Source organism: Halichoerus grypus, chromosome 8 (genome assembly GCF_964656455.1).
Source record: "Halichoerus grypus chromosome 8, mHalGry1.hap1.1, whole genome shotgun sequence".
In the NCBI taxonomy this organism is placed as follows: domain Eukaryota; kingdom Metazoa; phylum Chordata; class Mammalia; order Carnivora; family Phocidae; genus Halichoerus; species Halichoerus grypus.
The window spans coordinates 148,386,816-148,411,839 of record NC_135719.1 but is presented as its reverse complement, the minus strand read 5'-3'; the positions used below and the strand labels follow the sequence as shown (position 1 = coordinate 148,411,839).

The 25,024-nt window shown below is 55.2% G+C and overlaps 1 protein-coding gene across 1 annotated transcript in view; it reads right to left on the bottom strand.

Annotated features, from left to right (window-relative positions):
* Positions 1–1,118: 1,118 nt before the first annotated feature.
* The window catches only part of DYNC1H1 (dynein cytoplasmic 1 heavy chain 1), a 68,647-nt gene continuing 44,741 nt past the window's right edge, over positions 1,119–25,024 (bottom strand). Inside the window, exons 36-78 of the mRNA XM_036086239.2 lie at positions 24,784–25,014; positions 24,456–24,596; positions 23,974–24,207; positions 23,676–23,882; positions 23,476–23,597; positions 22,844–23,009; positions 22,102–22,265; positions 20,572–20,701; positions 18,831–18,964; positions 18,233–18,347; positions 17,971–18,132; positions 17,672–17,886; positions 17,380–17,584; positions 16,190–16,363; positions 15,962–16,081; positions 15,653–15,773; positions 14,398–14,593; positions 13,821–13,938; positions 13,518–13,733; positions 12,464–12,676; positions 12,203–12,330; positions 10,572–10,725; positions 9,994–10,140; positions 9,748–9,898; positions 9,340–9,593; positions 9,124–9,258; positions 8,940–9,034; positions 8,590–8,764; positions 8,357–8,432; positions 7,587–7,747; positions 7,243–7,354; positions 7,080–7,140; positions 6,867–6,990; positions 6,615–6,728; positions 5,699–5,869; positions 5,310–5,527; positions 5,108–5,211; positions 3,366–3,577; positions 2,897–3,050; positions 2,212–2,354; positions 1,885–2,053; positions 1,552–1,679; positions 1,119–1,471 (exon numbers count right to left, since the gene is read on the bottom strand). Of these exons, the coding sequence (XP_035942132.1) occupies positions 1,343–1,471; positions 1,552–1,679; positions 1,885–2,053; positions 2,212–2,354; positions 2,897–3,050; positions 3,366–3,577; positions 5,108–5,211; positions 5,310–5,527; positions 5,699–5,869; positions 6,615–6,728; positions 6,867–6,990; positions 7,080–7,140; positions 7,243–7,354; positions 7,587–7,747; positions 8,357–8,432; positions 8,590–8,764; positions 8,940–9,034; positions 9,124–9,258; positions 9,340–9,593; positions 9,748–9,898; positions 9,994–10,140; positions 10,572–10,725; positions 12,203–12,330; positions 12,464–12,676; positions 13,518–13,733; positions 13,821–13,938; positions 14,398–14,593; positions 15,653–15,773; positions 15,962–16,081; positions 16,190–16,363; positions 17,380–17,584; positions 17,672–17,886; positions 17,971–18,132; positions 18,233–18,347; positions 18,831–18,964; positions 20,572–20,701; positions 22,102–22,265; positions 22,844–23,009; positions 23,476–23,597; positions 23,676–23,882; positions 23,974–24,207; positions 24,456–24,596; positions 24,784–25,014 (6,699 nt within the window). The 3' untranslated portion in view covers positions 1,119–1,342. The remainder of the gene's footprint in view (positions 1,472–1,551; positions 1,680–1,884; positions 2,054–2,211; positions 2,355–2,896; positions 3,051–3,365; positions 3,578–5,107; positions 5,212–5,309; positions 5,528–5,698; positions 5,870–6,614; positions 6,729–6,866; positions 6,991–7,079; positions 7,141–7,242; positions 7,355–7,586; positions 7,748–8,356; positions 8,433–8,589; positions 8,765–8,939; positions 9,035–9,123; positions 9,259–9,339; positions 9,594–9,747; positions 9,899–9,993; positions 10,141–10,571; positions 10,726–12,202; positions 12,331–12,463; positions 12,677–13,517; positions 13,734–13,820; positions 13,939–14,397; positions 14,594–15,652; positions 15,774–15,961; positions 16,082–16,189; positions 16,364–17,379; positions 17,585–17,671; positions 17,887–17,970; positions 18,133–18,232; positions 18,348–18,830; positions 18,965–20,571; positions 20,702–22,101; positions 22,266–22,843; positions 23,010–23,475; positions 23,598–23,675; positions 23,883–23,973; positions 24,208–24,455; positions 24,597–24,783; positions 25,015–25,024) is intronic.

The window sequence follows — 25,024 nt, the reverse complement described above, 5'->3', positions numbered from 1 at the left end:
GGGGGCGGGAGCGGGCCTGGGCGCAGGTGTTCTCTTCACGCCCCGGGGGCCTCCTGGCCCGTCTGCGGGCTCTGCCCACTGAGGATGAGGAGGACTACGGCCACTGTCCGGCCTGCCCCCCCAACAGGAGGGTGAATGGGTGGCCCCAGAGGTGGGGGTCCCTCAGGCCCACGGGCTGAGCTTCGTTGGGGGCGAGGCTCCCTGGAGCCGGGCACTGATTCACGTGGGGCTTTAGGAGGCGGCAAGTAGGTGACTCGGGTGCCCCTGTGGGGCGGACGTGGAAGCCCTTGATGGGGGAGCTTCCCTCCCAGACCACCCAACACCCCCCGGCAAGGTGTTGGGTGTCCAGTAGCTACGGCGGCTTCTGCTCACTCCCCCCCGTTCAGGAACCTGCTCTGCACTCTCCCCCCCCCCCACCCATGGCGCCCTTCCTCCTGTGCTCAGGACCCTCACCCGTGCTTGGGCACGGGACGTAGGCGGACAGATGCCCACGGTGGCCTTGCTGCGGGTTCTCCTCCTCCTACTTCCCAGGCCTGGTCCCAGCTCTCCGAGCCTACAGCCCCATTTAGGAATCTCGTTGCAGGAAAGCTAAGAATCCTTACTGGTTCTGAGAAAAACATTTAGATTCCTGATAGAACATTCCAGAACTGGGTGGGGAGGAGGCGGACTCTGGCTCCCAGGCCCTGGGGACGTTTGGAGCCTGGTGGTTGGGGTGGGGAGCAGGGGTGGGAGCTTAAGCCCCCCCAGCCCTGGATCATCACTGGCTGGGGGGGTGGGGCGCAGCAGCAGCAGAACGGGTTTTCACCTCTGGGTCTGTGCTAAGGCCGGGTCAGTGGCTGAGCAACCGTAGGGGCTGCCGCCACAAGGCAGAGACCAGACACCTGTTTCCCCAGGGAGGCCACACGCGTCATGTCGCGTGTGAGCAGCCGGCGGTCAGCAGCTGCCGCCCTGGGATGTGGGGGACACGGGACGGGTGGCCGCCGGGGCCAGGCCCTCTGCGCAAGGGCGCACGCGCCGCCCGGTCAGGGCCCGGGGCTCGTTTCCGTGGGGGAAGGGCCCCCGGGCCCAGAGTTTCGGCGCCGGGAGGGGAGCGGACACAGAAGAGGCAGGAGGCCGGGTCGTGCTTAGTGTTTTATTCCCCGAACACGCCGCGCTAGGGCCGCCCCTGAGGCACCTCACGGAGTCCTTCCAGCTTCCGTCGCGGCCGGCAGCCTGCCTTCCGCTTCCTCCGACCGCACACCCACGACCCTCCTGTGACAAGTGCGCTTCTTCCCACCAGTTGAACGATGAAGAGACGTTAAACGGAGTTACGACTAGAGACGGGGGTCAGGGCAGTCGAGCCTCACTCCGTGCAGAGGACGGCGACGCCGCGCTCGTAGAAGCTGCGCGGGTCCTCCTTGGTGGCGATCTCGAAGTCGACCGTGAAGATGAGGTCTGCCCGGGTGAAGTTCAGGTAGACGGGCAAGGTCACCTGGAGGAGAGGACAGGCGCTTGCCGCTGGCTCAGGCCCACGGCACCCACCGGCCCCAGACGGCGGAAGGGGCCACTTACCACGTTAGCCTTTCTCTCGGCGTTGGTCTGCTTGACCCAGCGCAGCTGCGTCAGAGGAAGGACCGTGGAGATGGCGTGGGACAGCGACAGCTTGTTGTTACTGCACGTGGCCCCCTGGAGCTTCAGGCCTGCGGGAGGCAGTCAGGACCCGTCACCAGCGGTACCGGCCACGTGACTCCGTGCCGCGGTGCACGGCTCTGGCGTGCTGCCACCGTCACCTGACCGGGAGCGACGCCGGAAGGGCCACCAGGGCCACCCGTGAGGAGGCCCGGGTGCAGGCACCGGGAGCCTCGGGGAGCAGCCCAGACAGCGAGGCTGAGGACCTCAACTCACCCGTGACCCCAAAGCTGCAGGCATCGAGAGTGGCGCTCTGGGAGGTGGTGACGTTGACTTCCAGGCAGAGCTCCTCCAGGGACCAGCTGTTGGCCTGGGCCACGTACTGCCTGGTGGCGGTGATGTACGCCTCGGGGACAAACAGGCCGCCCAGACACACGTGGATGTTCTGTGGGAAGCAGCGGCCCCCGGTGAGGAGCGAGCACCACCCCTCCTCGGGTCACGCTGGGGTCTGGGCTAGTCCCCTGGGCTCCCGGGTGCCGCCCCTCCCCCGCCCGGACAGCTGCGACCCCCCCCCCCAGGCGCCCGAGGAGCGGCCTTCACCACCTTCAGCTCCTTAGCACCGCCGGACGCAGCCGCCTGGGAGATGTTCTGTAGCTGCTTGACCCTCTCGCTGAAGTCGGACACCCACTGGATGACGGTCATGCCCGCGGGCACGGTGTAGTGGGACCAGCTCCGAGGCAAGATGCCTGCAAGCAAGGTGACCCCAGGCAGCGTCAGGTCGGACCACTCCCAGGCACACACGGGCCAGTGCTCGCGGCTTCTCTGCTCCGCCCGCCTCCCTCCCTGACCACACCTCGCAGGTCCCGGATGGGCCGCCGCCAGCTCTGCATCTGCTCCGTCCAGCGTAACGGGGGGGGGGGGGGTGTCTGGAGGACCCCAATCCCCCCCAAGGAACGCCTCAGCGGCTAACTCCCCGCACACAACAGCTGTGCCTCACCCCAATTCAGCTCTCGGGGTGGATCGGAGACCCCTGGGGGCTCTCTGTTCCTTTAGACTCAAGCGCCCCACTTTTAAATGTGCTGCCCGCCCCCCTAAAAACTGTAAAGATTTAATGAATGTTCAGAGAATTGGCAAATAAAACCTCTTGGGCCCTTCTGAGCCCAACCCCCAGGGAAGGGCTCACGGCTGCTCTCAGAGGGACGCGGGCGCAGAAGGGATGCACTGACCCTGCAGAGCGGCGGCCACATGCCCCCCGCGCAGTGAGGGGGTGACACGGGAGGGCCAGTACCTTTCACCAGCTCGTTTATAAGGGTACGCAGATAGTTGGTCTGTTTCTTCTTCCCTTCACACACTTGGACGACATCCGCCAGATCCTGGCGAACGTCCTGAAGTAACTTAGCTCCCATCTTCACTTCTCTCTCAAAGAACCTGAACAGAGGATCCTACGATTGTCCAAGAGACGAGAAGGCCCGAGTGAAGAGGAGGCTTTAGGAAGAGCCCCTCCTCCAGCGGGACCTCACAGCCCCGGCCCGAGGCTCACGGCTTCCCCCGCGCTCGCTCTGGGAACCCTGCCCGAAGAGCAGGAACAGCTGCCGCCGCTTCCTCGGGGACTCCCTCACCTCACTCATGCAGACGGACCCCCCGCGAGAGGCCCGCCCTCGTGCCGGAACCTGGGCGCAGATGCCCGCCGGCTGAGATTACCCTGAGCCCACCAGGACCGTGGACACCCGGGGGCCGCCCTGCCCGCTCCCGGCCACCTTGATGTTCTCCACCGTCCGCTTGAGGTGGCTCAGCGTCTGCGGGATGAGGTGCAGCCAGTTGGAAGCGGTGGTGTGCAGGGTCCGCATCCAGGCGGGGCGCCCGTCGGACGTGGAGTCGGTCCTCGCCTTCTTCTCGGTCTCGGCGTAGGCCAGGTCGTCCTCGTCCTCCAGCATCTGCATCTTCAGCATCTTGCTGATCATGTCCACGCCTGGACCGCAAGCCCACCAGAGGCGCGGGGAGGGGGAAGGGCAGGAGGGCAGAGGAAAGAGAACGTGAGTGTACAGGCCACGTAATGTGTCACCTGCATGGTTCCACGGGGGGATGTGTTTCTGAAGCACAAAAAACACCAGGCCAGAAAGTGAGGCGGCAAATACACAGGAAGACTACGACCCGACGGAGGCGACTGGGCCTGAGCCAGCAGCCTGAGCGCAGACAAGAGGGAGGCTGCTCGAAGACTCCGCATTCACGTGCCTGTGCGGTCGTATCGGGCTGGGCTCTGGGGCAGGCCAGGCTCCTGCCAGGGAGGCCACTGCGCTGTTAACCCCCCGCGTCCTGGGCTGCCCACGCCCACCGCTCTGCCTCAAACACCGACCCCTGCCTTGTGCAAGCCCGACCTCATCCTGTCCCTCACCCGGTCCGGGAGTGCTGGAAGTCCCCAAGCAGCACTGGAGGCTGGACGGGAGAGGACGGGCCCGTGTGGGCTCAAATGTCAGGGCCTCCCGAGGGGGACAGCCATCAGCCCAGGCCTTCAGGGATGCTCTAAGGCGGGAGGGGGTGTGACGTCTGGGGGCTCATCAGTATTGAGCGGCCCAATCCAGGCAGCTAGCTGCTATTAGAACAGAGCGAGGGACAAATCCTACACACCATTCCCCTGTCATGGGGGCCAACTTGGGGTCACAGCGGGTGCCACCGCTGTTAAGACGCTATAGGATCTCAGTACAGGTTTTTGTACAAGAGCGTGCTCCCGCCCAGCCCCGGACCCACCGGAGCCTGCCCTGCACCTAGACCTCAAACACAACGGCCGGCAGCCCAGCCTCTCGTCTTGGTGGCCTAGGGGATGACGGCCACCTCACAGAGGGGGGCGGTCTGGCATGCGGTCCAGGTTGTCCTCAGAGAGCAAGCGCTGTAACCAGGGCTTCTCGTGCAGAGCTGAAGGGAGGACTGAAGGAACTGTCCGATCCAGCAGCTGCGTGAGTTTGGGCGAATCTGGCTCCCACAAAGAGAAGCCTGGGTCAGACCAGTGGTGTGCAGGCTCGCGGACACAGCCACCACCCGAGAGCCTGCTGGGCAGACAGCCGGGCCCCGGCTTCGGACTCAGGAGTCTGAGGCAGAATCTGCGTTTATAGGAAGTTCCAAGGCGGCTAATGCCGCTGGGCTGCGGACCACACTCTGAAAACCCCTGCCTTCTTGAATAGTCTTGAAAAAAAAAGCATAAGGAAAAAAAAAATTCTAAGAAATATTCTAATAAAAACTAACGGTTTTAAAACCTCACGTAATACCAGACACCTTTCAATTCTTTAAGAAAAAAGAAACGATACCTGAACGTATGCTGAAAACGGACATGTAATTTTCAGACCTCAATGACCTGAGCATAAACTGTGGAAGAGACGCCAACTGGAACCAACTGTTTTCTTTTCCTGACTCCACCCCACCCCGAGGAGAGGCAGAGTCAGCAGTGGAAGAGCCAGCAGGGGGGGCGGGGAGGGGCTCCCGGGGGCCCGGTGCACGGAGTACCCACCCTGGGTGGTGAGCAGGACTCTTTCGGCGTTGTTGGGCAGGCCCAGCCAGGAGGGCGTCTGGGTGTCGGGGAGCAGCTCCACCCACTGGACAAACTCCTCTCTCCTGGAAAACCAGCACATTTGGAAATGCCATTGTGCCCGATGCGGTTAAGCACCTGGTGTGGCAAAGGTCTAGGTCATGGGAGGCAGGCTCGTTCGTACCTGATGCCATCCGGCATCTGAATGTCTTTGTGCCCATCGACTTTGCAGGCCAGCTTAAATTCACTATCAAAACTCTTTGTTGTGAACAGACGCTCCAGGAAAGTGTTGAGCAGACGCTGATCGAACTCATTGTCCACTCGTCCGCCATAGATGGACTGGGCCATCAAGGTCTTCAGTGCGGACCATGGGATCTTATCTGGCGAGATGTTCTGCCTCCCCTGTGTGAGGAAGGCTGGGTTTTGTGGGGGCCGGTCGGGGGGGCACTAGCACAGCCTGGCTCTCCGTCTTCTTCCTCACACCCACATCAAACAGGACTCCCCGCTGTCTGCCACGCCCACGCACGCTCTGAGCGCTCCCCGCCCATCTCTGACACGGCCGCCCGCACTTGCCTTCGCCGTGTCATCCAGCCACGTGTCCACCGTGTCACAGGCCGAGCGCAGGTCAGATTCCCCAAATTCATACTTCTTCGACCAGCCCAGGGGAGCGTATCGTAAGCGTTCTTGGATGATCGCGTGGAACCAGGCCAGCAGGAAGTACAAGCGAGCGCGCTCGTTGGGAGACTGGATGAGGAAGGTTATCAAGGATGGAGTCCCCAGGAAGCAGCACCCTTTCTAGCTAAGACAATAGCGTGACTCCTCTGTCAAGGGAGCCTGCTTCTCCCTCTGCTCCCCACCCCTGCTCGTGCACACATGTGCTCTCTCTCAATAAATAAAATCTTTAAAAAACAAAACAAACAAAACAAGCTTTCCACCCTGAACCACGAACATCAGGACTTCCGATGTGGCACATTTAAACCAGTGCTACTGCCAGAAATTAAGTGCCAATTTTCCTATTAATAAAGGTATATTCCAATGACACTGTGGAGATCAATTATTCAGCCACAAAAATGATACAGAAAACAGATTTTCTGAACTTGTCAGCAAAGGTGGATAATGGCACAAAATAAAATTGTACTTCAGGATCCCCCTCTTCCTGCCCGTGAGCCTTGGGGGACCATGCTTGGGAGCACAGGACTGCCAGACATCTCCCCAGATACAAATCCGGGCTCTGGCTAGAGAAAGACGTGGGAGGCGTCTGCTCACCTGGGAGCCCGCCCGTCACACCCCTGCAACCAAACACTGTGTGCATATGTCTTTCAACCTATTCTCAGGAAGGGAAATTTGGCTACAGTTAAGTAAAATTTCCAGTGCAATTAGCCATTCTGGTGTTTCTGGGAAGCGTGGAGACCTGCTTCTGAATTCAGGGATGGCACTGGGTGTCTCGGACTCGTCCAGATCAAGGGTGCCAGGAGAAAGCGACGTGTACCTTGCAAATCCGCGACACAGGGATGCTGCTGAATGTCCTCAGCATGTTGGCCTTCACCCCCGGGGGCGGCTCAAACACGAAGATGCGGCCCGCTCGGAGCAGATTCACGGGCACCTGAGGAGGACAGGGCTCCTGTCACTGCTCTGGTTTGCTGTGTGCTTCAGCTCAACTACACACGCGCGCGCGCGCACAGGATTTTAGGACAGAGAGGCCACACGAGCACTCCCAGCAGCACGGCCACCAGGCACGCACCTTGGGGTTAATCTCCATGGTCAGAAAGAGCCGGAAGCAGGCGTGCGGCTGCAGGGAGTGCAGCTTCTTCTCCAGCTGCATCAGCCAGCCGGGGGCCAGGTGGACGTTCTTCAGCATCACCCACCTGCATGGGCAAAGCGAGAGCCACAGCCACAGTTCGTTTCCGGTCGGAATTCTTGGGAACTAAGGCGTTCTGAAACAAAACCGGCCTACCTGCCCGACTTCACGGCTGTATTTATTGCTTTATCTGCTTGGTTGAAACCTTCTGCGGAGCCTGGTGTCAGAAAACTCAGTGTCAGAAGGGCAGGCCTGGACCTCAGGGTCCACCATGAATTCCAAGGGGCGTCAGCCCGTAAAATTGATCAATCACCCTTACCGATTGCAATCGAAGTGATCTGTGTGTTCTGTTCAGCTGCAAGGTCTTCGACGTGCCCGCTGGCATCATACCCAGGCACAGAGCACATTAGGACAGGAGTATTAGGCTTGACCTACAGATGCAGAGGTCAGAACTAAGAGGGCATCCCATCAGACGGTGTGCATCTGTCGAGGGGAGAGCCCCGCGGCAGGCCTTGTGAAGGCTCGCCCTGGCCCTGAGGTGTGGGCGCTGTGGGACTGACCAGGTTGGGAGTCCGCGGCGGGCACGTGGCCTCACGAGGGGACAGTGGCTGGGCGCCGGAGTAGGTGAGGCGTACCCGAGCCTGCAAGGGGCTGGAGCCATACCTCAGTGTCCACAATGTGGGTCAGGTCGAGCGGCTGCTCCATGATGGACATGAAGGACTCGCCGAGGTTTGTGGAAACAAACATGTGGGCCATGGCTAGCAGGCGGTCGGGGCGGAAAGCCTGAATCAAGAGCAGGCGGTGGATGGCCTGCCCGATGGGTGCTGAAAGAAGGCATGTGAAGGGTTGGGGGGCGGGCACAGCACAGACTCCGAGCCGCCCCCACTGGGGCGGGTCTCCCTACAAGCCCCTGCTTGACAAATGCTCAGTGTGCAAGAATCAGCTCAAATGACACCTCAGAAATCGTGCTGCCGCCTCTGGCCCCCTCCGCCCCAAGGAGAACTGCGACCGCCTCCTGTCTTCAGTGAACCCTCCAGACACCCTTGTGACAGTGCTGACCGCGTGGGCCTCTTCGTGGACACTGTGGCGGTTACCGGTTTTAAACGACTCCATGGACACCCACCCGCCGCAGGCACCTGAAGGTTCTCAGCAGTGTCTAGGGAAGAAGCTAGCAATCGCCAGCCTCACCCCTGCTGGGCTGCAGCAGCGAGCCCACCTCTCCCTGGACGCTGCACAAGGGCCTGCCTATCTAGGCCTCTTTTGGTCTTCCAGCCTGACTGGAACAGGAACGAGGACCTCAAGTTTAACGCGGAGACGCTCATTTCAGGAACTGGTGACTTTTTTGGAAGCGTCCCTTCACTCAAGCAGCAAAACCCAATTTCGCGTTCGGGTCCAGAACAAGAACACAGGGAGGCCCTGGCGCGCAGGCTTACTGGAGGGGGCCTCCTCACTCCAGAGGTACGGGACCGTCTGCTCCGGGGAGCTGCTGTCCAACCAGATGCCAAATTGCTGTGGGGACGAGACAAAGTGTCGCCGTGAGCAAAGCCCGTTTTTGTAGGCAGAGAAACTGAGATGAATGGATCAGATGGCTGCCGTGAGTGCGACACACACAGTCCCTCACGGCCAAGTTCCTGGGAAGAGGCCGGGAAGCGTTCAGAATGCTCACCTCGTCGGCCTGAACCTTTGCAATCAGGTCTTTGAACGCAGGGAGACAGCTCAACCTCACGACCGCCTCGGCCTGCTCCACGGTCAGGCCCTGGATCTTGGGCGTCGAGCCAGCACTCAGGACGATCTCCTTCCCTCTCAGGAAGTGCTGGAATTCGGCATCGTAGGTGGGCTCCCTGGGAAGGGGGTAACAGGTTAGCAGGGGTCTCTGATTCACTTCTGCTGCCACCAGAAGAGCAGTAATAGGAAAGATTTTATTCCCTTTCCTTAAGCCCCCGTTCCGTGCTAGCAGGTGACCCACAAAATGAGGATGCTCTGTGGGGGCAAGCACGGCAGGGCGGCCGACCTTACCCGATGGTGCCCTTCAGTTTGATTCTGGCCAGCAGCATGGCGAAGGTGATGTGGTCCTGGTGGAGCATGCCCCTGGCTACCCGGTTAAATGCCACCTGGAGACGAGAGTGGGCAACGCTGCTGTCCCCCGACAATGACCTCCCATCTTCCCTCCCCGGAGACAGCCAAGCGCTGGGCGCCCTACCTGGAAGAGATCCTTCGTTATGATGGAGAGGCGCTGCGTGTGGTCAGTGATGCCCTTGAGGTTCGGGTTCTCATACAGGACGTTGTGATAAATGTCCAGGAAGAACTGGAGGGAGTACTGGTACAGGAAGTGGATCTGGAAGCGAGTGGGGGAAGCAGTTAGGCGGGAGGGCGCAGGGCGCGGCGCACCGTCCCCCGCGGGGGCTCCCACGGTCACCTGCTTCAGGGACTCCATGGTGAAGTAGATGCTGCTGCACGCGGTGGACAGCGGCAGGTACTGCTGGGACACGGTCTCCACCTCCTGCATGACGATGTCTGTCTCCTCCACCTTCCTCGTCACCTCGGCGGCCTCTCTCTTGAGGTTCTCCAGAGTCGTAATGATGGTGTCGTCGTCCAGGATGCGCCCCTTCACCTCGTTCAGAGCTTGCAGCAGGGACTTCTCCAGCTGACGCAGCCGCAGCTGGAACTCCCCTGAAACGATCGGAACACCCTGAGGGCGCCAGCACCTATGCTCTTCCAGAAGGAACGCTCTCCCGAGTGTCTGAATAAACCTGACGTGTTCCAGGCCCTTCCAAGTTCACCCCCAACCTGCTCCCAGACTCCCGAAGCAGACCCAGAAACACACCTTGAAGTTTAAGAAGGTCGGAGCGCTTTTCATCCACGTCCGGCCTTTCTGCTTTCAGGACTTCGTTCAGACACTGGCTCTGTAAACTGCTACGGGTGACCGTGAAGTTGACAAACGTGACCCGGGAACACAAGTCTGGTGGGAACTCCACCTGCCAAAAGGAGTAACAGAACCGTCTGCTTTGTCCCCTGAGCTGTGACACCGAGGGCCGCCACAGCTGCCTATCTGAGGTGCCTCGTTCCTTACAGTTGGATCTCGGGTGGACAGGAAGATGACAAACGACGGTGATAAGTCTATGTCCTGGTCGCCGAGGGTGATCAGCACTCTCCCCCCTGTTCGCCGAACTTCGCGGTTCAGTACCGGATTCAACACCGGATCGTAGCTTTCCACATCCTATGGACATACACGGCAACGTTAACGGCCAGGGTTCCACAGGATTTATTTTCACCCGAATAATGGTGCATTGACGTTGACCTCCTGCTCCAGATAAATACACCTCAGAAACCCCCTAGCCACGGAGACCTACACTGTCCCGTATGACAGTAGCCATGAGCCACCTGTGGCCACTTCGTTAAAACATCCAGTTCCTCAGTCACCCTGGCCACACACCCATCCACCACACTGGGCAGCACAAATCAGTGCAGAAAGTTCCAGTGGATCGTGATGATCGAGACCAAACACTGTTTTGTTTTGTTGGACTTACTTTTCATAGAACAATCGCAAATCTTTATCCTTTGACATCAAACGAGTATGAAGTTCAAACACTACCCCTGTTTGGACCACAGACCTCAGTTTTACATCGCGTAACTGTCTGCTGCACGTACCTGCACCAGAAGGGGGTTCCCAAACCTCAGCGCGCTCTCCAGGTTCTTCCGGAAGGCGTCATCCAGGAAGCTGGTGCGCGTGATCTTGCGGTCCTTGTACTCGTTCATGATGAATTCTGTGGCCTGGCCAGAGGGGTCGATGATCAGCGGGTACCTGAGGGTGAGGAGACATTAGAGGAGGTTCAAGGAGCCCCGACAAAGACAATGGGAAGGCTGTCCCCACCATTTCAGCACAGTCTCCAGAGTCTCCCACGAAGACAAATGGGACAAAGGCCTGATGCTAAAGCCGTCTTTCTGAAGTGCTTCTGAAGGAGCTAACAAAGTCACAGACTCCCCGGAGCAGGCAGGGAGGGTTTAAACCACCAGGGACCCTGACAAATGGCAGACACAACTTAGTCCTCACAAGGAGCCCGGGAGAAGGTACTGTTAGCATGTCTGTTTTACGAATGAGGAAGATGGGGCGCTAAGACGCTACAGCAATGGGTCCAGAATCACGTGGCCAATTAAAAACCTGTTTTAAAAACATGTACTGCACATACATGTGTTTGCACAAAATTCAGAAGCTATGAAAGGGCATGTGGTGGGAAGAACCGCCCCCTTCCCCTATTTTTGGTCACCAGTTTCTGGTGTGTCTACTCGGAGAAGGTCCAGGCGTTCACAGACACACATGTGGGCGTGGGTCCGTGTGTCTGTGGGGAGCACTCCTGCCTGCAGGTGGGCCTGCCCTGCTCGTTCGCGGCCTGCTGGAGCCGCCCTCCGCACGCACACTGCATGGGTGGCCTGGCTGGCAAAGGCCCCAGCCCCCCACCACGGGGACGCAGAGCACCCGAGGTGCTGTCAGTCTGTCAGTCACGCTCTGTCCTTACATTTGTCATTCGTCACGTGCGCCACGCTCCTGCCGGATCAGCACCTAGGAGTGTGCGTACTTCTCATTTAGAGGAACCCAGCCCAGCACAGACCATACAGGTGGGTCAGTATTCTCAGCAGTACCATCTAGCAAGACATGGAGCCACTGGTGGGGCCTGAGGGGTTGCTCACAAAATCAAATGACACCTACAAAAGTCTTCGTCCTCTTCTGTCCGTGGGACAGTGACACTTCAAGGGCTCAAGGATTTCCAGATACTGAGATAAATTCAGAAACACCCAAGGTGTCTGGGTTTGAGCGCTGCCGCAGAGAGGGCCAGGGGCCCTGTACGTGGGGTGGGCCCCGAGGACCCCCCTGAGCCAGGGTCGAGCCTGCCCTCCCTACGGTCATTCTTCACTCCTTACTCTGGCTTCTTAAGCCACAAACCAGGTACCAGTTTCCCCTTTAACTCTTTTTAGCTAAGTATTTTCAGTCATTATAACATTTTGAGAGGATCTGTTCTATTGTTCACCCCAATACACGGCCCTGCCAATCCACCCTGAAAGGTTACACAAGAAAGGCTCACAGCACAACAATTCAGATGGTCAGGAAGTGAGGCTGAGGACCGCGTGTACCCCACCATCAGAGATGGGCGCCCAGCCTACCTGCACTGCTTGCTCACTGCCATGTTTCTATTCAGCTCCTCAAAGATGTGTTTTCAAAAAACAAAAATGGGCCCACTGCACATACAAACTTTCAAGCTGCTCTCTCTGCGCTTAGTATGTACCTGTTGAACCGCTTCAGCATGATGGCATTCTCCGTGCACAGGTCGTCCGCAGGTAAGGAGCTGGCCTGCCAGCGAAGACGCTCGTCGGCGTTGGAGAGGTACTCCGTCCGCGCGATGTCTGTGCGGAACTGAAAGGGGAGCGCAGTTACCCTCCTCTTCAAAATGACAGGTGCCTGGTTTATAAGCCAGGACTGAACAGGTGACTGGGCACCAGTTTGGCTCATGCGTTTATCGCCTGTGGAACTCGCTCTGGCCCATTACCTGGATGTTGGCTTGCTGTAAGTGGTGGGACCAGGTGGTGAACAAGTTCTGGCGCATTTGCTGGTCAAAATAACCCGCGTAGGCAATGAACGCTGCCGACAAGAGGCAGTCCCCAGCGATGGTGGACATCTGGTTTTTGAAAGTCTCACTTGTTTTTTCCCATCGTTCACGTTCAGCAGACAAACTCTTCAGAAGAGCAGTGCTCCGGTTTACCTAAAGGGAAAATCAAATAGGATTTATACTGACAAGTGAAAATCTGTCCCCACACAAGGCTCTGGGTGGGCTAGAGACAGAAATAATGCTCCAGTTGTTCAGTCTCGGAGGAGAGGTGACCCAGCTCCTCCATGACAGAGAACAACACAGGTCTCAGAACCTCAGCAGGGCACGAGGGAGTGTAGACAAACAGAGGTCAGTCTTGAGATGTACATGGAAGTGGAAACTGGGCAGGAAGAGTGTTCGAGGTAGAGGGCTGGCCAGAGCAAAGAAACACTGCTGGTGGGAGAGGAGAATATTCTGGAAATTCAGGAGGAGTATGGGCATGGCGATGCACACAGCAGTGGATGTCAGACAGACAGACAGGCCTTTGGTGACCCCACTGAAATTGAGGTGGGCGACGACACAGGTTGGGGAGGGGGCTCACTAGCTTCAGATCACCCCCTGGTATCCACCTGTCTTTTTTTTTTTTTTTAAAGATTTTTTTTTTTTTTTTTTTAATTTATTTATTTGAGAGAGAGAGAATGAGAGAGAGCAAGCACATGAGAGGGGGGAGGGTCAGAGGGAGAAGCAGACTCCCTGCCGAGCAGGGAGCCCGATGCGGGACTCGATCCAGGGACTCCAGGATCATGACCTGAACCGAAGGCAGTCGCTTAACCAACTGAGCCACCCAGGCGCCCTCCACCTGTCTTAATTAACGCCACTCAGTAACTATTGGGGGAAGCCGGCAGGGCCTCTCGGACACCACAGAGCTAGCTGGCCGAGATGAACGTGGGGCGTGCACACGGGAAGACAGAGCTAAGGGAGTTGGCAGAAAGGCACAGCCTGGCGACAATCTTACTTTCGCTTCCACAGCGGCCAGATCTGCTTTGATGGCCTGGGCCTCTGAGATGAGGACGGCGTACTCCTCCTTGTAGCGGGCAATGCTGGCTTCCAGGTCCCGGATCATCTGCTCCACCTCGTTGGCCTTCTGCTGGTTGTCCTTGGCGTCGTCCTCCAGCTTCTGCAGCTCATTGCGCAGGGGCTCCACTCGCTTTAACATGTCGGCGTAGTTAAGCTGAGGAGAACAAACGGTAGTTATTCTTCACCAGCGACCGGACGGGACGTGGCTTTTCACACACGAGCCCCGGGCCGCATTGGCTACCTGTGCGATCGCCCACTTCACCATAGGCCCGCAGGCCAGGGACGCCCGGTTCACGATCTCGTAGTTGTAGCTTGGGTTGGACATATAGTTTTTCTTCATCTTCTCCCTGATGGCGTCGCTGCAAAAGAGGAAACGTAGTTCTAAGCCCGTGTAGGGTGAATTAGAGTTTTTAGGAAACTGAAACGTAAAGGCCGGTTCCCATCTGCTGCCCCCGTGACCAGACCCGCCCGTGTTCCGGGTGACAGTGGTACTGCTGCAGGGAAGGCCTCTGCCCCCCCTGCCCCGACCCTCCCCCGAAGGGAGGCAGTGTCCCGCACCAGCTCTGGGGGGGAGTGGACTATTCATGGTGATGGCGCAGGACTTGGCTCACAGGGGCTAAGGAATCGGAAAGCTAGTGCCAGGAACGGGAGGAAGAAATCGGACTACTCCTTTGAGGGAAGCGGCCCAAAGGTATGTGTGCCGCTAACGTAACAGACGCCGCCTTCTGGCGTACGCCCGGCACCGTGACACGACCACGCCATGGCAGGGCCACCTCCCAACGCCTGGGCACTGTCTTCTGCTTCCTGGCCACGCTTACCTGATCTCCTCTGCAGAGAAGTTGACAATGGTGGGGATGAAGTTCTCCCTCATGATGATGGAGCGGATCTGCTTCCAGTCCGTGGTGCTCTCCCCCAGCAGGAGGCAGATGGACTCGAGCGCCAGCTTCACGGCCGCGGGAGGGTTGGCCATGGACCGCACCTCCACCAGGTGCTGCTTCTTTATCGACTTCACGGCTGAGCGCAGTGGCGGAAGAAGAGGTGGGGGTGGGATGGGGACAGAGGAAGCACGGTGAGGGGCCGCCGCACGCCAGAGCCGTGGCTCAGACGAGGGGAGGGGTCACTGCTCGGAAGGTCCCAGCAAACGAGACTTTGTCTTTAAACTTAAACTAGAATAGTAGGAGTAACCGACCTTTTAAATAAATACGAAGACCTCACTGTACTAACAAGCCCACACGGAACGTTCCGCAAACAGCAGGACGCTGCCTTCCGCGATCTCACAGGCCCCCATTAGTTCCTTCACCTCCAGAAAGAACAATTCAGGTGTTGTAATTACGTACGTGTCTTCCACAATTTAAGCAAAGATGTTTTCAATCTGCCAGAATTTAGAAACTGTCTGCCTGGCTGGGTGAATATAGTTCTAAAGGGATGGCTGATGCCTTCTACAAGCTGAAGCACAGTTATCCGGCCTGAACTTTTATGGAAACACTTTCTCAGTGGTTACCTGGCAGTGAGAACTATATGAAGTTCTCATTTAATCTGACTCTCAAGGAAAATCTATAGTTGGGACGGTGTCTGTCAATTCCTCCTATGGTGTAATAGGAAGACTTCGCGTGTGGAACAAACACCGTGGGGCCGGGAGGGAGCACAGGGGAGGGGCGGGCCCGGGGCAGGGGCAGGGTGGGGAGCGCCTGCTACAGCATCTAAGTCAGCAGTCGCTGGCCCGGCCGGAGCACGCTCGGACAACCACGAGATGGCAACACTGCACGCTTTATGGCATTTCTGCTGACGTTCAAGTCAGGGATTCCTAAGAGCATATTCATGTAATTATCACCAGATTTTTTAAAAAACCCATGTATTCACATAAACCTTATTTTATCAATTGTCTCTCATGAGAAGGGTTCTACTCTGGTGAAAACAGTGTAGCGTTATAAGAACTTTGCTTTATGAGATGAAGACAGTCTTCACTGTTTAGGAAAGGCTTGAGATATTGAGCAGGCTCAGTCCCCGCCTTCCACAGCACCGTGGATGGAGGGCACCCTTTCTAGAAAACCAGATCAGACAGCACTGACGTACCGTTCTGGGCCTCGATGACAGCAGGCTCCACCTTGTCCAAATCTTCTTTGACACTCATTTGTTTGTCTGCGATCACTTCCTGCTGCTTATGCAGCTGTTCCTGAATTTCTTGGCTCATCACCTAGAAAGGAAGAAGGGCTCGGCTATGAGTACTGGTTACTTTGCTGAGTGACTCCTGAACACTCCTTACCCCACCCAGACACCCCCATCCCAACCCGTCAAACCCTGAAGCCCACCCAGACTAGACTTCCTACGCTCCCAGAGACTGCCAGCACAGGCCCAGCAGGCCAGGGCTCCTGAGACACACACCTTCTTCTTCTCCGCCTCCTGCTGGTCTTTTACCATCTTCTTCAGCTTGTCGTTGGCGGCCGCGTTCTTCACCTCCAGCTCTTGGCTCTTGATCCTCAAGTCACGCCGCAGCTCCTCCACCTGAGAGACAGACGCCACGTTAGGAAAACGGAATCACGCAAAAATCACCTGGAAAGGGTCCTCACGTCAGGCCCCTGCCTGTAAGTGAAGCAAAGCCCTGGGATATACCTGGTCAACCGTTTCTTTGATCTTTCTGAGCCCGACATTCAAATGCATCTGCTGTTCCTCCAGCTCGCTCCGCTTCTCGTGGAACAGGTTGGCGTAATGGTTAATGAAGTCCAGGTAGTGGCGAGGCGTGATGGCCATCGTTCTGCCCCCGCGCTTTGCTAGCCGAGCATTAGCCTTTTAGAAAACAGTTCAATCTTTTCACTCTTCAGACATTCTCTGTGACTTCACCTCAAAAAGCTACTGCTTTGCCAGGTGACATGGTGGCATGGACTCAGCCCCCAGGAGTCACACTTGAGCTGGGGTCTCAGCTCAGCCTCCTGTAAAATCCCAGGGAGCCCCTGAGACCCCTAAGCTCTCTCCTTAAACATCTCTACAACACAGAGGTGACCTCGGCGACCTCACACGTGTACTCCGTGTGAATCGGCTCTACAACTGGGAGTACTGTGTGCCCTGCCTCCTCTGCCTTCTGCTTATTTTCCATGGACAGCAAAGTAAGAGACGGCAGCAGGAAGAGGGTAAGAGGGCACAGCTCCGTGTGACCGGCTGCTCTGGCCCCTCCGACTAAAGCCGGGCAACGGGACACGAGACCAGCAAGGGAAGCCAGCGCCAGGCCACATTCCGGAGGAAACAGGGGCAGCCTGCAGGGGCGGCAGGGCAGTGGTCAATGGGACACCCGCAGGCCCAGAGTGATTTTCACGAAGCCTTTCAGATAGGAGCCGACCGGACTCTTCCATGACAAGGAGTCTAAAGCAAGGGCCAGCAAACCCCGGCCACCGCTGATGTTTCTGCAAACGAAGCGCTAGCGGCGCCCGGCCCTACCCACCTGTTCACATGCGGGCTGCGGAGGCCGTGTACCAAGGCAGGGCCGAGTAGTGCAGAGACCCTCCTGGTCCACAAAGCCCAAGACATTAACTATCCGGCCTTTTACAGGAGAAGCATGCTGACCCCTGGCGCAGAACGGAGAACCAGGGCCCACACACACACTGGCAGCGAGGTGAGAGGAGCTTTACAGAAGCAGACACCAGAGAGCAGTGGGGGTCAGTGACCCCAGAAGGGACAGCCTGGTAATGACGAGGAGGACGTGTCACCGACAGAGGTGAAAACGGGCCATGGCGTTGTGTCTACTACCACGTACCCTCCGCTCTCCTCTTCATCGGTTTACTTTTCCATGACCTGGACACCGAACCCACCTGGTGAAGAGTCTGATGAACGAACACACAGCTGTTTACGATAGCTTCGCGGTGTGACGGCGGCTGTGGCAGTTTGTCATACACGACTGGCATGTAATCGGGCACGATGTAATTGGGCTTCTCCAGGTCCATTTTACTTGTGAACTCTTTGCCCACCTGATACAGTGCTTCCGTGGACCAGTCCCCAAACCAGTTCAACACGCACCTGAAAAAGACGCCCGCGGCTCACACAGCTCCCAAGAGCAGGGCCTGCCCCCTGGGGAGAAGCCGGCTCCCGGGACCCGGGGCGCACCTGTTGAAAAGCGCCGGCGAAGTGGCCGCGCGGTCCTTGAGCCCCTCCGACGACGGGTTCATGGTGAAGACAACGTGGAGGTTGCGGATGACCTGGCTGGTGAACCACTTGTACAGCTCCTCGTGCGAGTCCAGCATCAGGCCCTCCTTCTGGGCCCCCTCTTTACACTGGGTCATCAGGGTGGCGTACTCGTCCCCTTCGAAGAGGCCAGGAACCTAGCAAATGAGAGAGCACGGCTGCTGGCTGGTTCTGGTAACCCGCCGCCACGTGTACGCAAGAGTGTGCCATGCGGCGCTTACCTCCCCGTTGGCCAGAAGCGTATTCATTCGCTCCAGGAATCCAGAGTCTAATACGTTGGACTCGTCCATGATAAATGCAATCTTTTCATTCTTACAGCCAGAACGTCTCAACACGGTCCGAAGATCTTCATCAAAGTCCTCCCCTGTGTACTTCCTGTGCACCTACAGAAGTACTCGGCAGGTTAGGTCCGTTCTCATCAAGGAGCCGCGAGCACGCGTCAGGAATCCACCGCTGGGATTAAGAAGTGTCGACCAGACCCACCTTAATCTGGTACACGCTCAAACCATTCATCCAGGCCACAAAACGGGACAGGGTGGTTTTTCCCGCTCCGCTGACGCCAATCAGAAGCAAGTGGCCCTGAGGCTGGCGGAATATTCTGAAACATTATCAGAAAAAGATACGATTCAAGGCTTTTATAATCTGTTCCTCTTTCAACACTCAGGTCCTAAACTTTCTCAGGAGTTAATCTGCAACATTTTTAATGTGTTTTAACTTCAATCTGTAGGCTAAACTGTTGTTGAGCAATTGCTATATGCCAATAGCGGGGATGCAAAGATCAGTAGGATGTGGTCCTGTCCTCCAGAAGCTCAGATGGCAGGAGGCAGACAGACCCAACTCTAATGGAGCTTTCAATCGTGGTAGGAAGAGACAGCTAGCAGGACCCGAGTAAGTGCTGAGCAGCAGGCAAGTATGGGACAGAGAAGCTGGACTGAGAAGGGCGTGGGGGGGGAGTGGTCGTTTGTGGAGAAGCAGGGGTGGAGGCGAGGTGGGGGAAGGTGGGGAGGCCTGGCAGGATCCCCCACCACTACATTAACAGTAGCTTAGGCCAGTGGTGAGGCTGACACAACAAAAAGCCCACCGATCGATCCTGAGCACGTGGTCTAACACTTCATTAAATAGGACCAGAGGGACATCAAGTTCTTCCTCATAGAAGACTTTCAGCCGAGCTTTGACGTAATCTCTCAATTCTTCCTGGTCTACAGGGATGTAATCCTGTAGAAAAAAAGGTAAGACCCAAATTACTAAGAAATCATCTTTGTTATTACGCCAGTTATATTTCCATATACTCAGGGGCGCCTGGCTGGCTCAGCCGGTAGAGCATGAGACTCTTGATCTTAGGGTTGTGAGTTCAAGCCCCATGTTGTTTAAAATTGTGTATAGATTGTTTAAAAAATAAAATTAAAAAAAAAAAGCAACAAAAGAAGGTATCATTTACAACATAGCAACAAAAATGTAAGTTAACAAGGACTGGATCTAAAACCATAGAAAATTTTTGTAGAGAAAACTGAACTTCACTAAAAAGACCTTACAGAAAGACCTAAAAAAATGAAGACAAAGACCATGACCATGCAGAGGAAAGCAAACTACTGTAAAAATGTCAGTTCCATCCAAACTGACAGAGAAAGCCAATGTAATCCTGGCCTCAATCTCAAGGGTGGACAGTAGTGGTGGTTTTAGCATAATTGGACAAGCCAATTCTAACTTCATTTGGAAGAGGAAAGGGCCAAGGATGGTCAAAAAGTCCCTAAAGAAGCAGCAGGTGTGAAGGCCTACCCATCAGACTTTATCATCGCTATCAGGGCCCTGCAATCTGAGCACAGGAAGGGACAAATAATCAACAGAACAGGACAGAGCCTCTGAAACAGACCCTTGCATGCGGGGAGCCCCTGACGACAGAGAGACGCTGCCAATTAAGGGATTATCCAACCAACAGTGCTGGGTCCTATGTTGGGACAATGGACACCCCTCAGGAAAAACTGGAAATGGACCTGTAGCTCACTCTACATACACACACAATTATAAATGGATTATGGGTTAAATGACAGAACTTTAACAACATTGGTTCTTCAAAAGACACCATAGAAACAGTGACAGATAAACCACTGGAAGAAGATGGTGCCTATAAATGTGCAGGATTAGGATCTAGAGTCCAGAAAATTCTAGCAGCACCAAACAAACCTATCTTGCTATTTCTTGCTTCCGTGCAGCCCTCTTTCTTTAAGACCCAACGCCAGGGTCCGCTCCACAGAGATCTCTCCCCAGACGGAGCCGTTTCCACCTGTCTGTCTCCCCTGTTGGACTGTGAGCTCCCTACAGGAAGACTTTACTCATCCCTCTGTCTGCACTGCCTACTGAATGAAATGCATACTGAAAGTACAACTTACTAAAACATCCTACTCTTTTGGAAAAAGGACAGCTCATAGCTATTCTGGGAAAGTCAACTTTGTTTAGTACAAAGTATATGAAATGTTTTCATGCAAATTATTCACAATTAGCTCATTTTTATAGTGTGAGGAAAGTGAAAGCAAAGGGAAAGCCTCCTTTCACTGCAAACGCGTGGAAGCTGTGACCCCTGGTGGCTGGAGGGGCACGGCTCTTGTAGCGGCCACTTCACAGGAGTAGGAAACACAGAGTAGGCAACCAGCCCCAGCCGCACCCCTGGGACTGCCTGCCCCACGTTATCAGCAAATACATAGTGCGTCGTGCCTATACCCAATGCTTCACTTACAGGGTGCTTCAGGAAAAAGCTATTTTTGATTAGAAGAGAATTCTAACTAAAAGGACAAAAGGAAGTATTTCTGAAATGATGTATCTGTTACCTTTGACAACCAGTTGCTGTACAAGATGGGCCGGCTCATTGCCTTCTCTTTGTCTATGTTGGGGAAGTGCTTCAGAGCAACCATGTCGATGTTCTCGTCCGTCCAGCGCCTCTCCTCGTCCTCCACGAGTCTGTTGGAAGAAGAGTGGCATGCCTATCAGTCCAGAGGCCGTGGTGTGAAAACACCAGGTTTTGTTGGTGCTGTGGGCAACTCCAAGGGCTAGAATTAGCCTTTACCAGAAATTTTCATTTTCTTTTTTTTCTAATTTATTTATTTGACAGAGAGACACAGCGAGAGAGGGAACACAAGCAGGGGGAGTGGGAGAGGGAGACGCAGGCTTCCTGCGGAGGAGGGAGCCCAATGCGGGGCTTGATCCCAGGATCCTAGGATCATGACCTGAGCCGAAGGCAGATGCTCAACAACTGAGCCATCCAGGCGCCCCCAGAAATTTTCATTTTCTACAAATGGAGAAACTTAAGAATCTGAACTCCAGACAGTTTAAACAATCCAAAATTTTGACATTAAATATAAAACCCCTCAAAACTATGGAACCACTACATTTAAAAAAATTCCTCTAGGGGTGCCTGGCTGGCTCAGTTGGTAGAGTGTGCGACTCTTGATCTCGGGGTCTTAAGTGCAAGCCCCATGTTGGGTATACAGATTACTTAAAAAACAAAAGCAGAAACAAATAGAAGTAAAAAAAATTCCTCCTCTAAGAATGACTGATCACATTGATTTTTAAAATAGAACAGGAGGGGCGCCTGGGTGGCTCAGTCGTTAAGCGTCTGCCTTCGGCTCAGGTCATGATCCCAGAGTCCTGAGATCAAGCCCCGCATCGGGCTCCCTGCTCAGCGGGCAGTCTGCTTCTCCCTCTGCCTCTCCCACCAGCTCGTGCTCTCTCCCTCTTAAATAAATAAATAAAATCTTAAAAAAGTAAGATAAAACGACAACATGACTCTAGTTTCTCAGCTTGCTTAGTATAAAGTTCCCAATATCACGGGGGCAGTAAGAGAACAAAAGAATGGGAACTGTGACAAGCACAGCATTGGAGACACAGGGCTTATAAAGAAAACCATGAAGCAAGCAGGTGAGACCGGACCTGTCCTTGTGGATTATCGGGGGGGGGAGGGCGGGCACAGGCACCTTCTGAGAAGCTGACTCTGTGATACAGTGAGCAGGCCACCAGGTGCAGGTCTAGTGAAGGCAGGGCACACGGTTACTGCAGCCCAGTCAGAATTTTCAAGCAACACTGTCGTTGCTACATTTTAATGAAAACAGAATTTTGCCTCTGGTATTTTGGGAAATCTATGAAAATTATATTATAGCTCCCTGCACCCTGAGACCCATCAACGCTTGGGGGTGGCTGTGCTCGGTGCCCAGACACAAGTCCGCTCTCGCCGCCTCCACTCCCTTCCACCACCAGCAGAGCCTGGCTCAAATCTGGGCAGGCCAGCCTTGCCTACACCCTAACTCGGAGGGTGGTAAGCGTCTGAGTGGGGGAGCATGGAGCTAACCACAGCCTCGGCTTACCTGTCTTGGAAGAGACGGAGGGCTTCATGTGCCCAAATCCGAATGAGGCCTTCCACGGGCAGAGTCTCCAGAGGTCTCAGGGCCTCGAAGATCCCTCGCACCCACCTCGTCATCTCACGGGGTGAGTAGATATAGTGGGGTTGTGTGTCCTGAGTGAATCTCTCCTGCGGGTTCAGAAAAGTGGAGGTACGTGTAAATATCTTAAAACATGAAAAGTCAGTAAAAGGTCAAATGCTGTATAACATTTTTATATTGAAAATGAACTACCTAGGCCCTGGAATATTTAAGGATGAATTAGTAATGTTGGAACAACTGCACAACTATCCAGAACAAAGTTCGATCCAAGTTGCTCATTTTTATATTAAAATTATTTATCTTTAAAAGAAAGCACAAAAAATTCTTCCAAAAATACTTTAAAAAAGGTAATTCCTAAGTTCGGGGAAAGCATGATTTCAAAAGCAGAAGTAAAAAAGACACTCGACATCAAAAATTCTGCAGAAAAAGTTGCAGTTCTACAAAATTAAAAGCCAACTAAATACTAGGAAAAACATTTGCAACATGGGACAGGCAAGTGCTCATAAAGCACTAGGAGCATGACGCTGTCCCCACTCTCTCACGTGCCCTCGGGAAGGCTTCCCCAAGACAGGCAAGTCACAACCACGAGAACCACATCTTTTTCACTAAAGCTCAATCTTTTAATAGTGTTCTTCAGTTACTAGAGGAGCAGAGAAGCCCTGAGTACCTGAGACATGGTATAGAACTCCACCATCGCGGCCGTGAGCGGCTCCGCGTACGTGCGCAGGGACGGGATGAGCCTCAGCATGGCCCGGTTGAAGGTGCCGTAGATCTGCGTCAGGGAGGCGGGTCCCGGGTAATCCACATACACAACAGGCACGTGACGCAAGAATCTGTGTGAGGACAGGCAGCTCAGCCACTCCAGGGAAGGAGTGGTGCGCGAGTGGTCAGCGGCCCCGTCCTGGGCCCACCCCCGGGGCTGCTTCCCAGTCTCTGTGTCACAGTCAACACAGAGATCACACACACCCCGCTCAGGCCCGGCTCTGACATGTAACAGCAGATGCAAAAAGCTTGAAAAAGGGCCAAGCAAAGATGGGAAATGGGAAAATGATTCAGGCTTATTCTACCCCATCTTGGTCCTAGGCGGTGGTTAGCTCATTACTACTCAAGAGTCAGTGCTTTTATTTTCAAGTGTGTTTTCCTAGGATTGCAGCACAGCGAAAGGAGCCCAGGGGCCACCCTATGATAAGCAGTATTATGTTACCTTTTTATAATTACGATAAGATTTTCGTTGTGCTACATCTAAAACAATCCTGGAACAGGTGCGTGTGAGGCCAGCGCAGTCTACAAAGCTATTACCTGTGAGAGAGGGGCTTTCTTCCAGGATCAGTGGGTGGATTACAAGCCCCGACAAACTGGATTCTCTCCAGCTTCACCCATGTTTGATCTGAGGTTCGGTAAAAGCCTCCGTGCTCCACCATCTGAGGGAAAGTGGGAGCGTTAGCACATCAGGAGCAAATGTGAACAAGGGCAGTGGGGACTTGTGGATATATACAAACCTGTCTGATGAAGGATATCACCCTCTGTGTCCCATATTTATCCATGTCCGGCAAGTTGATCTCATCACAGAATAGTACCAGCCACTTTCCAAGTTGAACAGGAGCCAAAACAACCCCGTTAGGTGTGCGTCTGTACTCACAGTAGTGGTCAAAAGTCTTCAGCAGGAGCTCTGGGGTAGTAGCACTCGAGAAGTTAAGTCCCACAACCTTTAGACAGGGAGAAACAAACGAAGGACTGTAAGGCCCATCCTGTATTCGAGCACCGAAAGGCCTGCTGCCCACATCCCAGCCTCTTTACCTCCATGTCAGGCAAGGCCCGGAGGGCGCTGAAGAGTGTCATAGTCTTGCCAGACCCCGGGGGGCCGCACAAGACCAGTGGCTTGTGCTCAGCCAGCCAGGTGTACAAGAGGGCTTCGTGGCGGACAGTGTCCAGAGTCGGCACGACGACATCGGGGGCCGCCACCTTGTGTGTCTCCACTTCAATCTGAGGCACCTTGGCCTGCCACGGCGACCACTCTCCGCTGATGGACACCTACACCCAGAGAAAGGGCGCAGCTCACTCGGGGACCCCCACACCTCCTCACTTAGAGACTTGCTTGCTTTCACACAAATCACAACTTGCACGTTCACATCTGCTTTCCTTTTATACCACATAAAACAAAGGTCAGAATCCTTTTATGAACCGGAAAGAGTAAGCCAAGCTCACGGTGAGGTGGCTCCAGGAGTTAAACCAACGTGGCGAGATCAAGGGGAAGAAGGCCACGCCCTCCCTGCACTTACTTCGTAATCGATGATGGGTATGTTGGGTGCAGCGGGCAGCGGCACTGTTGTGATTCTTCGGATGTATTCACCCAGCTCTGCTCTCATTTTCAGCCGACTGTCTCCAGACAAGGACCAGAGTATGGCATAAACCAGATACCGCTATTGAATGAGTAAACAAAATTTCAACAATAAAGACATTTATAGCAATGTTAACCTTGAAAAGAGTGGTTCCCTTCCAATAGAACACACCCAACCGGGCATACAGTTTCGGGAGGCTCACGACAGAGGTCATGCATGCACGGCCCTGGTGGAGCCCTGCTCTCCTGTGACGCGTGCAGCCCCTGACCTGAATGTAGCGCTCCAGCTGCTCGATCTGCATGGGGAAGTCGGGGTGGTTGGCGTTGTACTGGGCCACGTTCCGGCAGGCCTGGTGCAGCATGGAGAAGAGCGAGCCCAGGCAGCGGAGGCGGGTCAGGTCCATGATGTGCTCCAGCTTGAAGGCATGCTCCAGGGCCTTGGTGACCAGGCCGTTGGAGGTGAAATATGGCTGCATGATTGTGGCTGCATCCCTTTGGATCTGCAAGAGG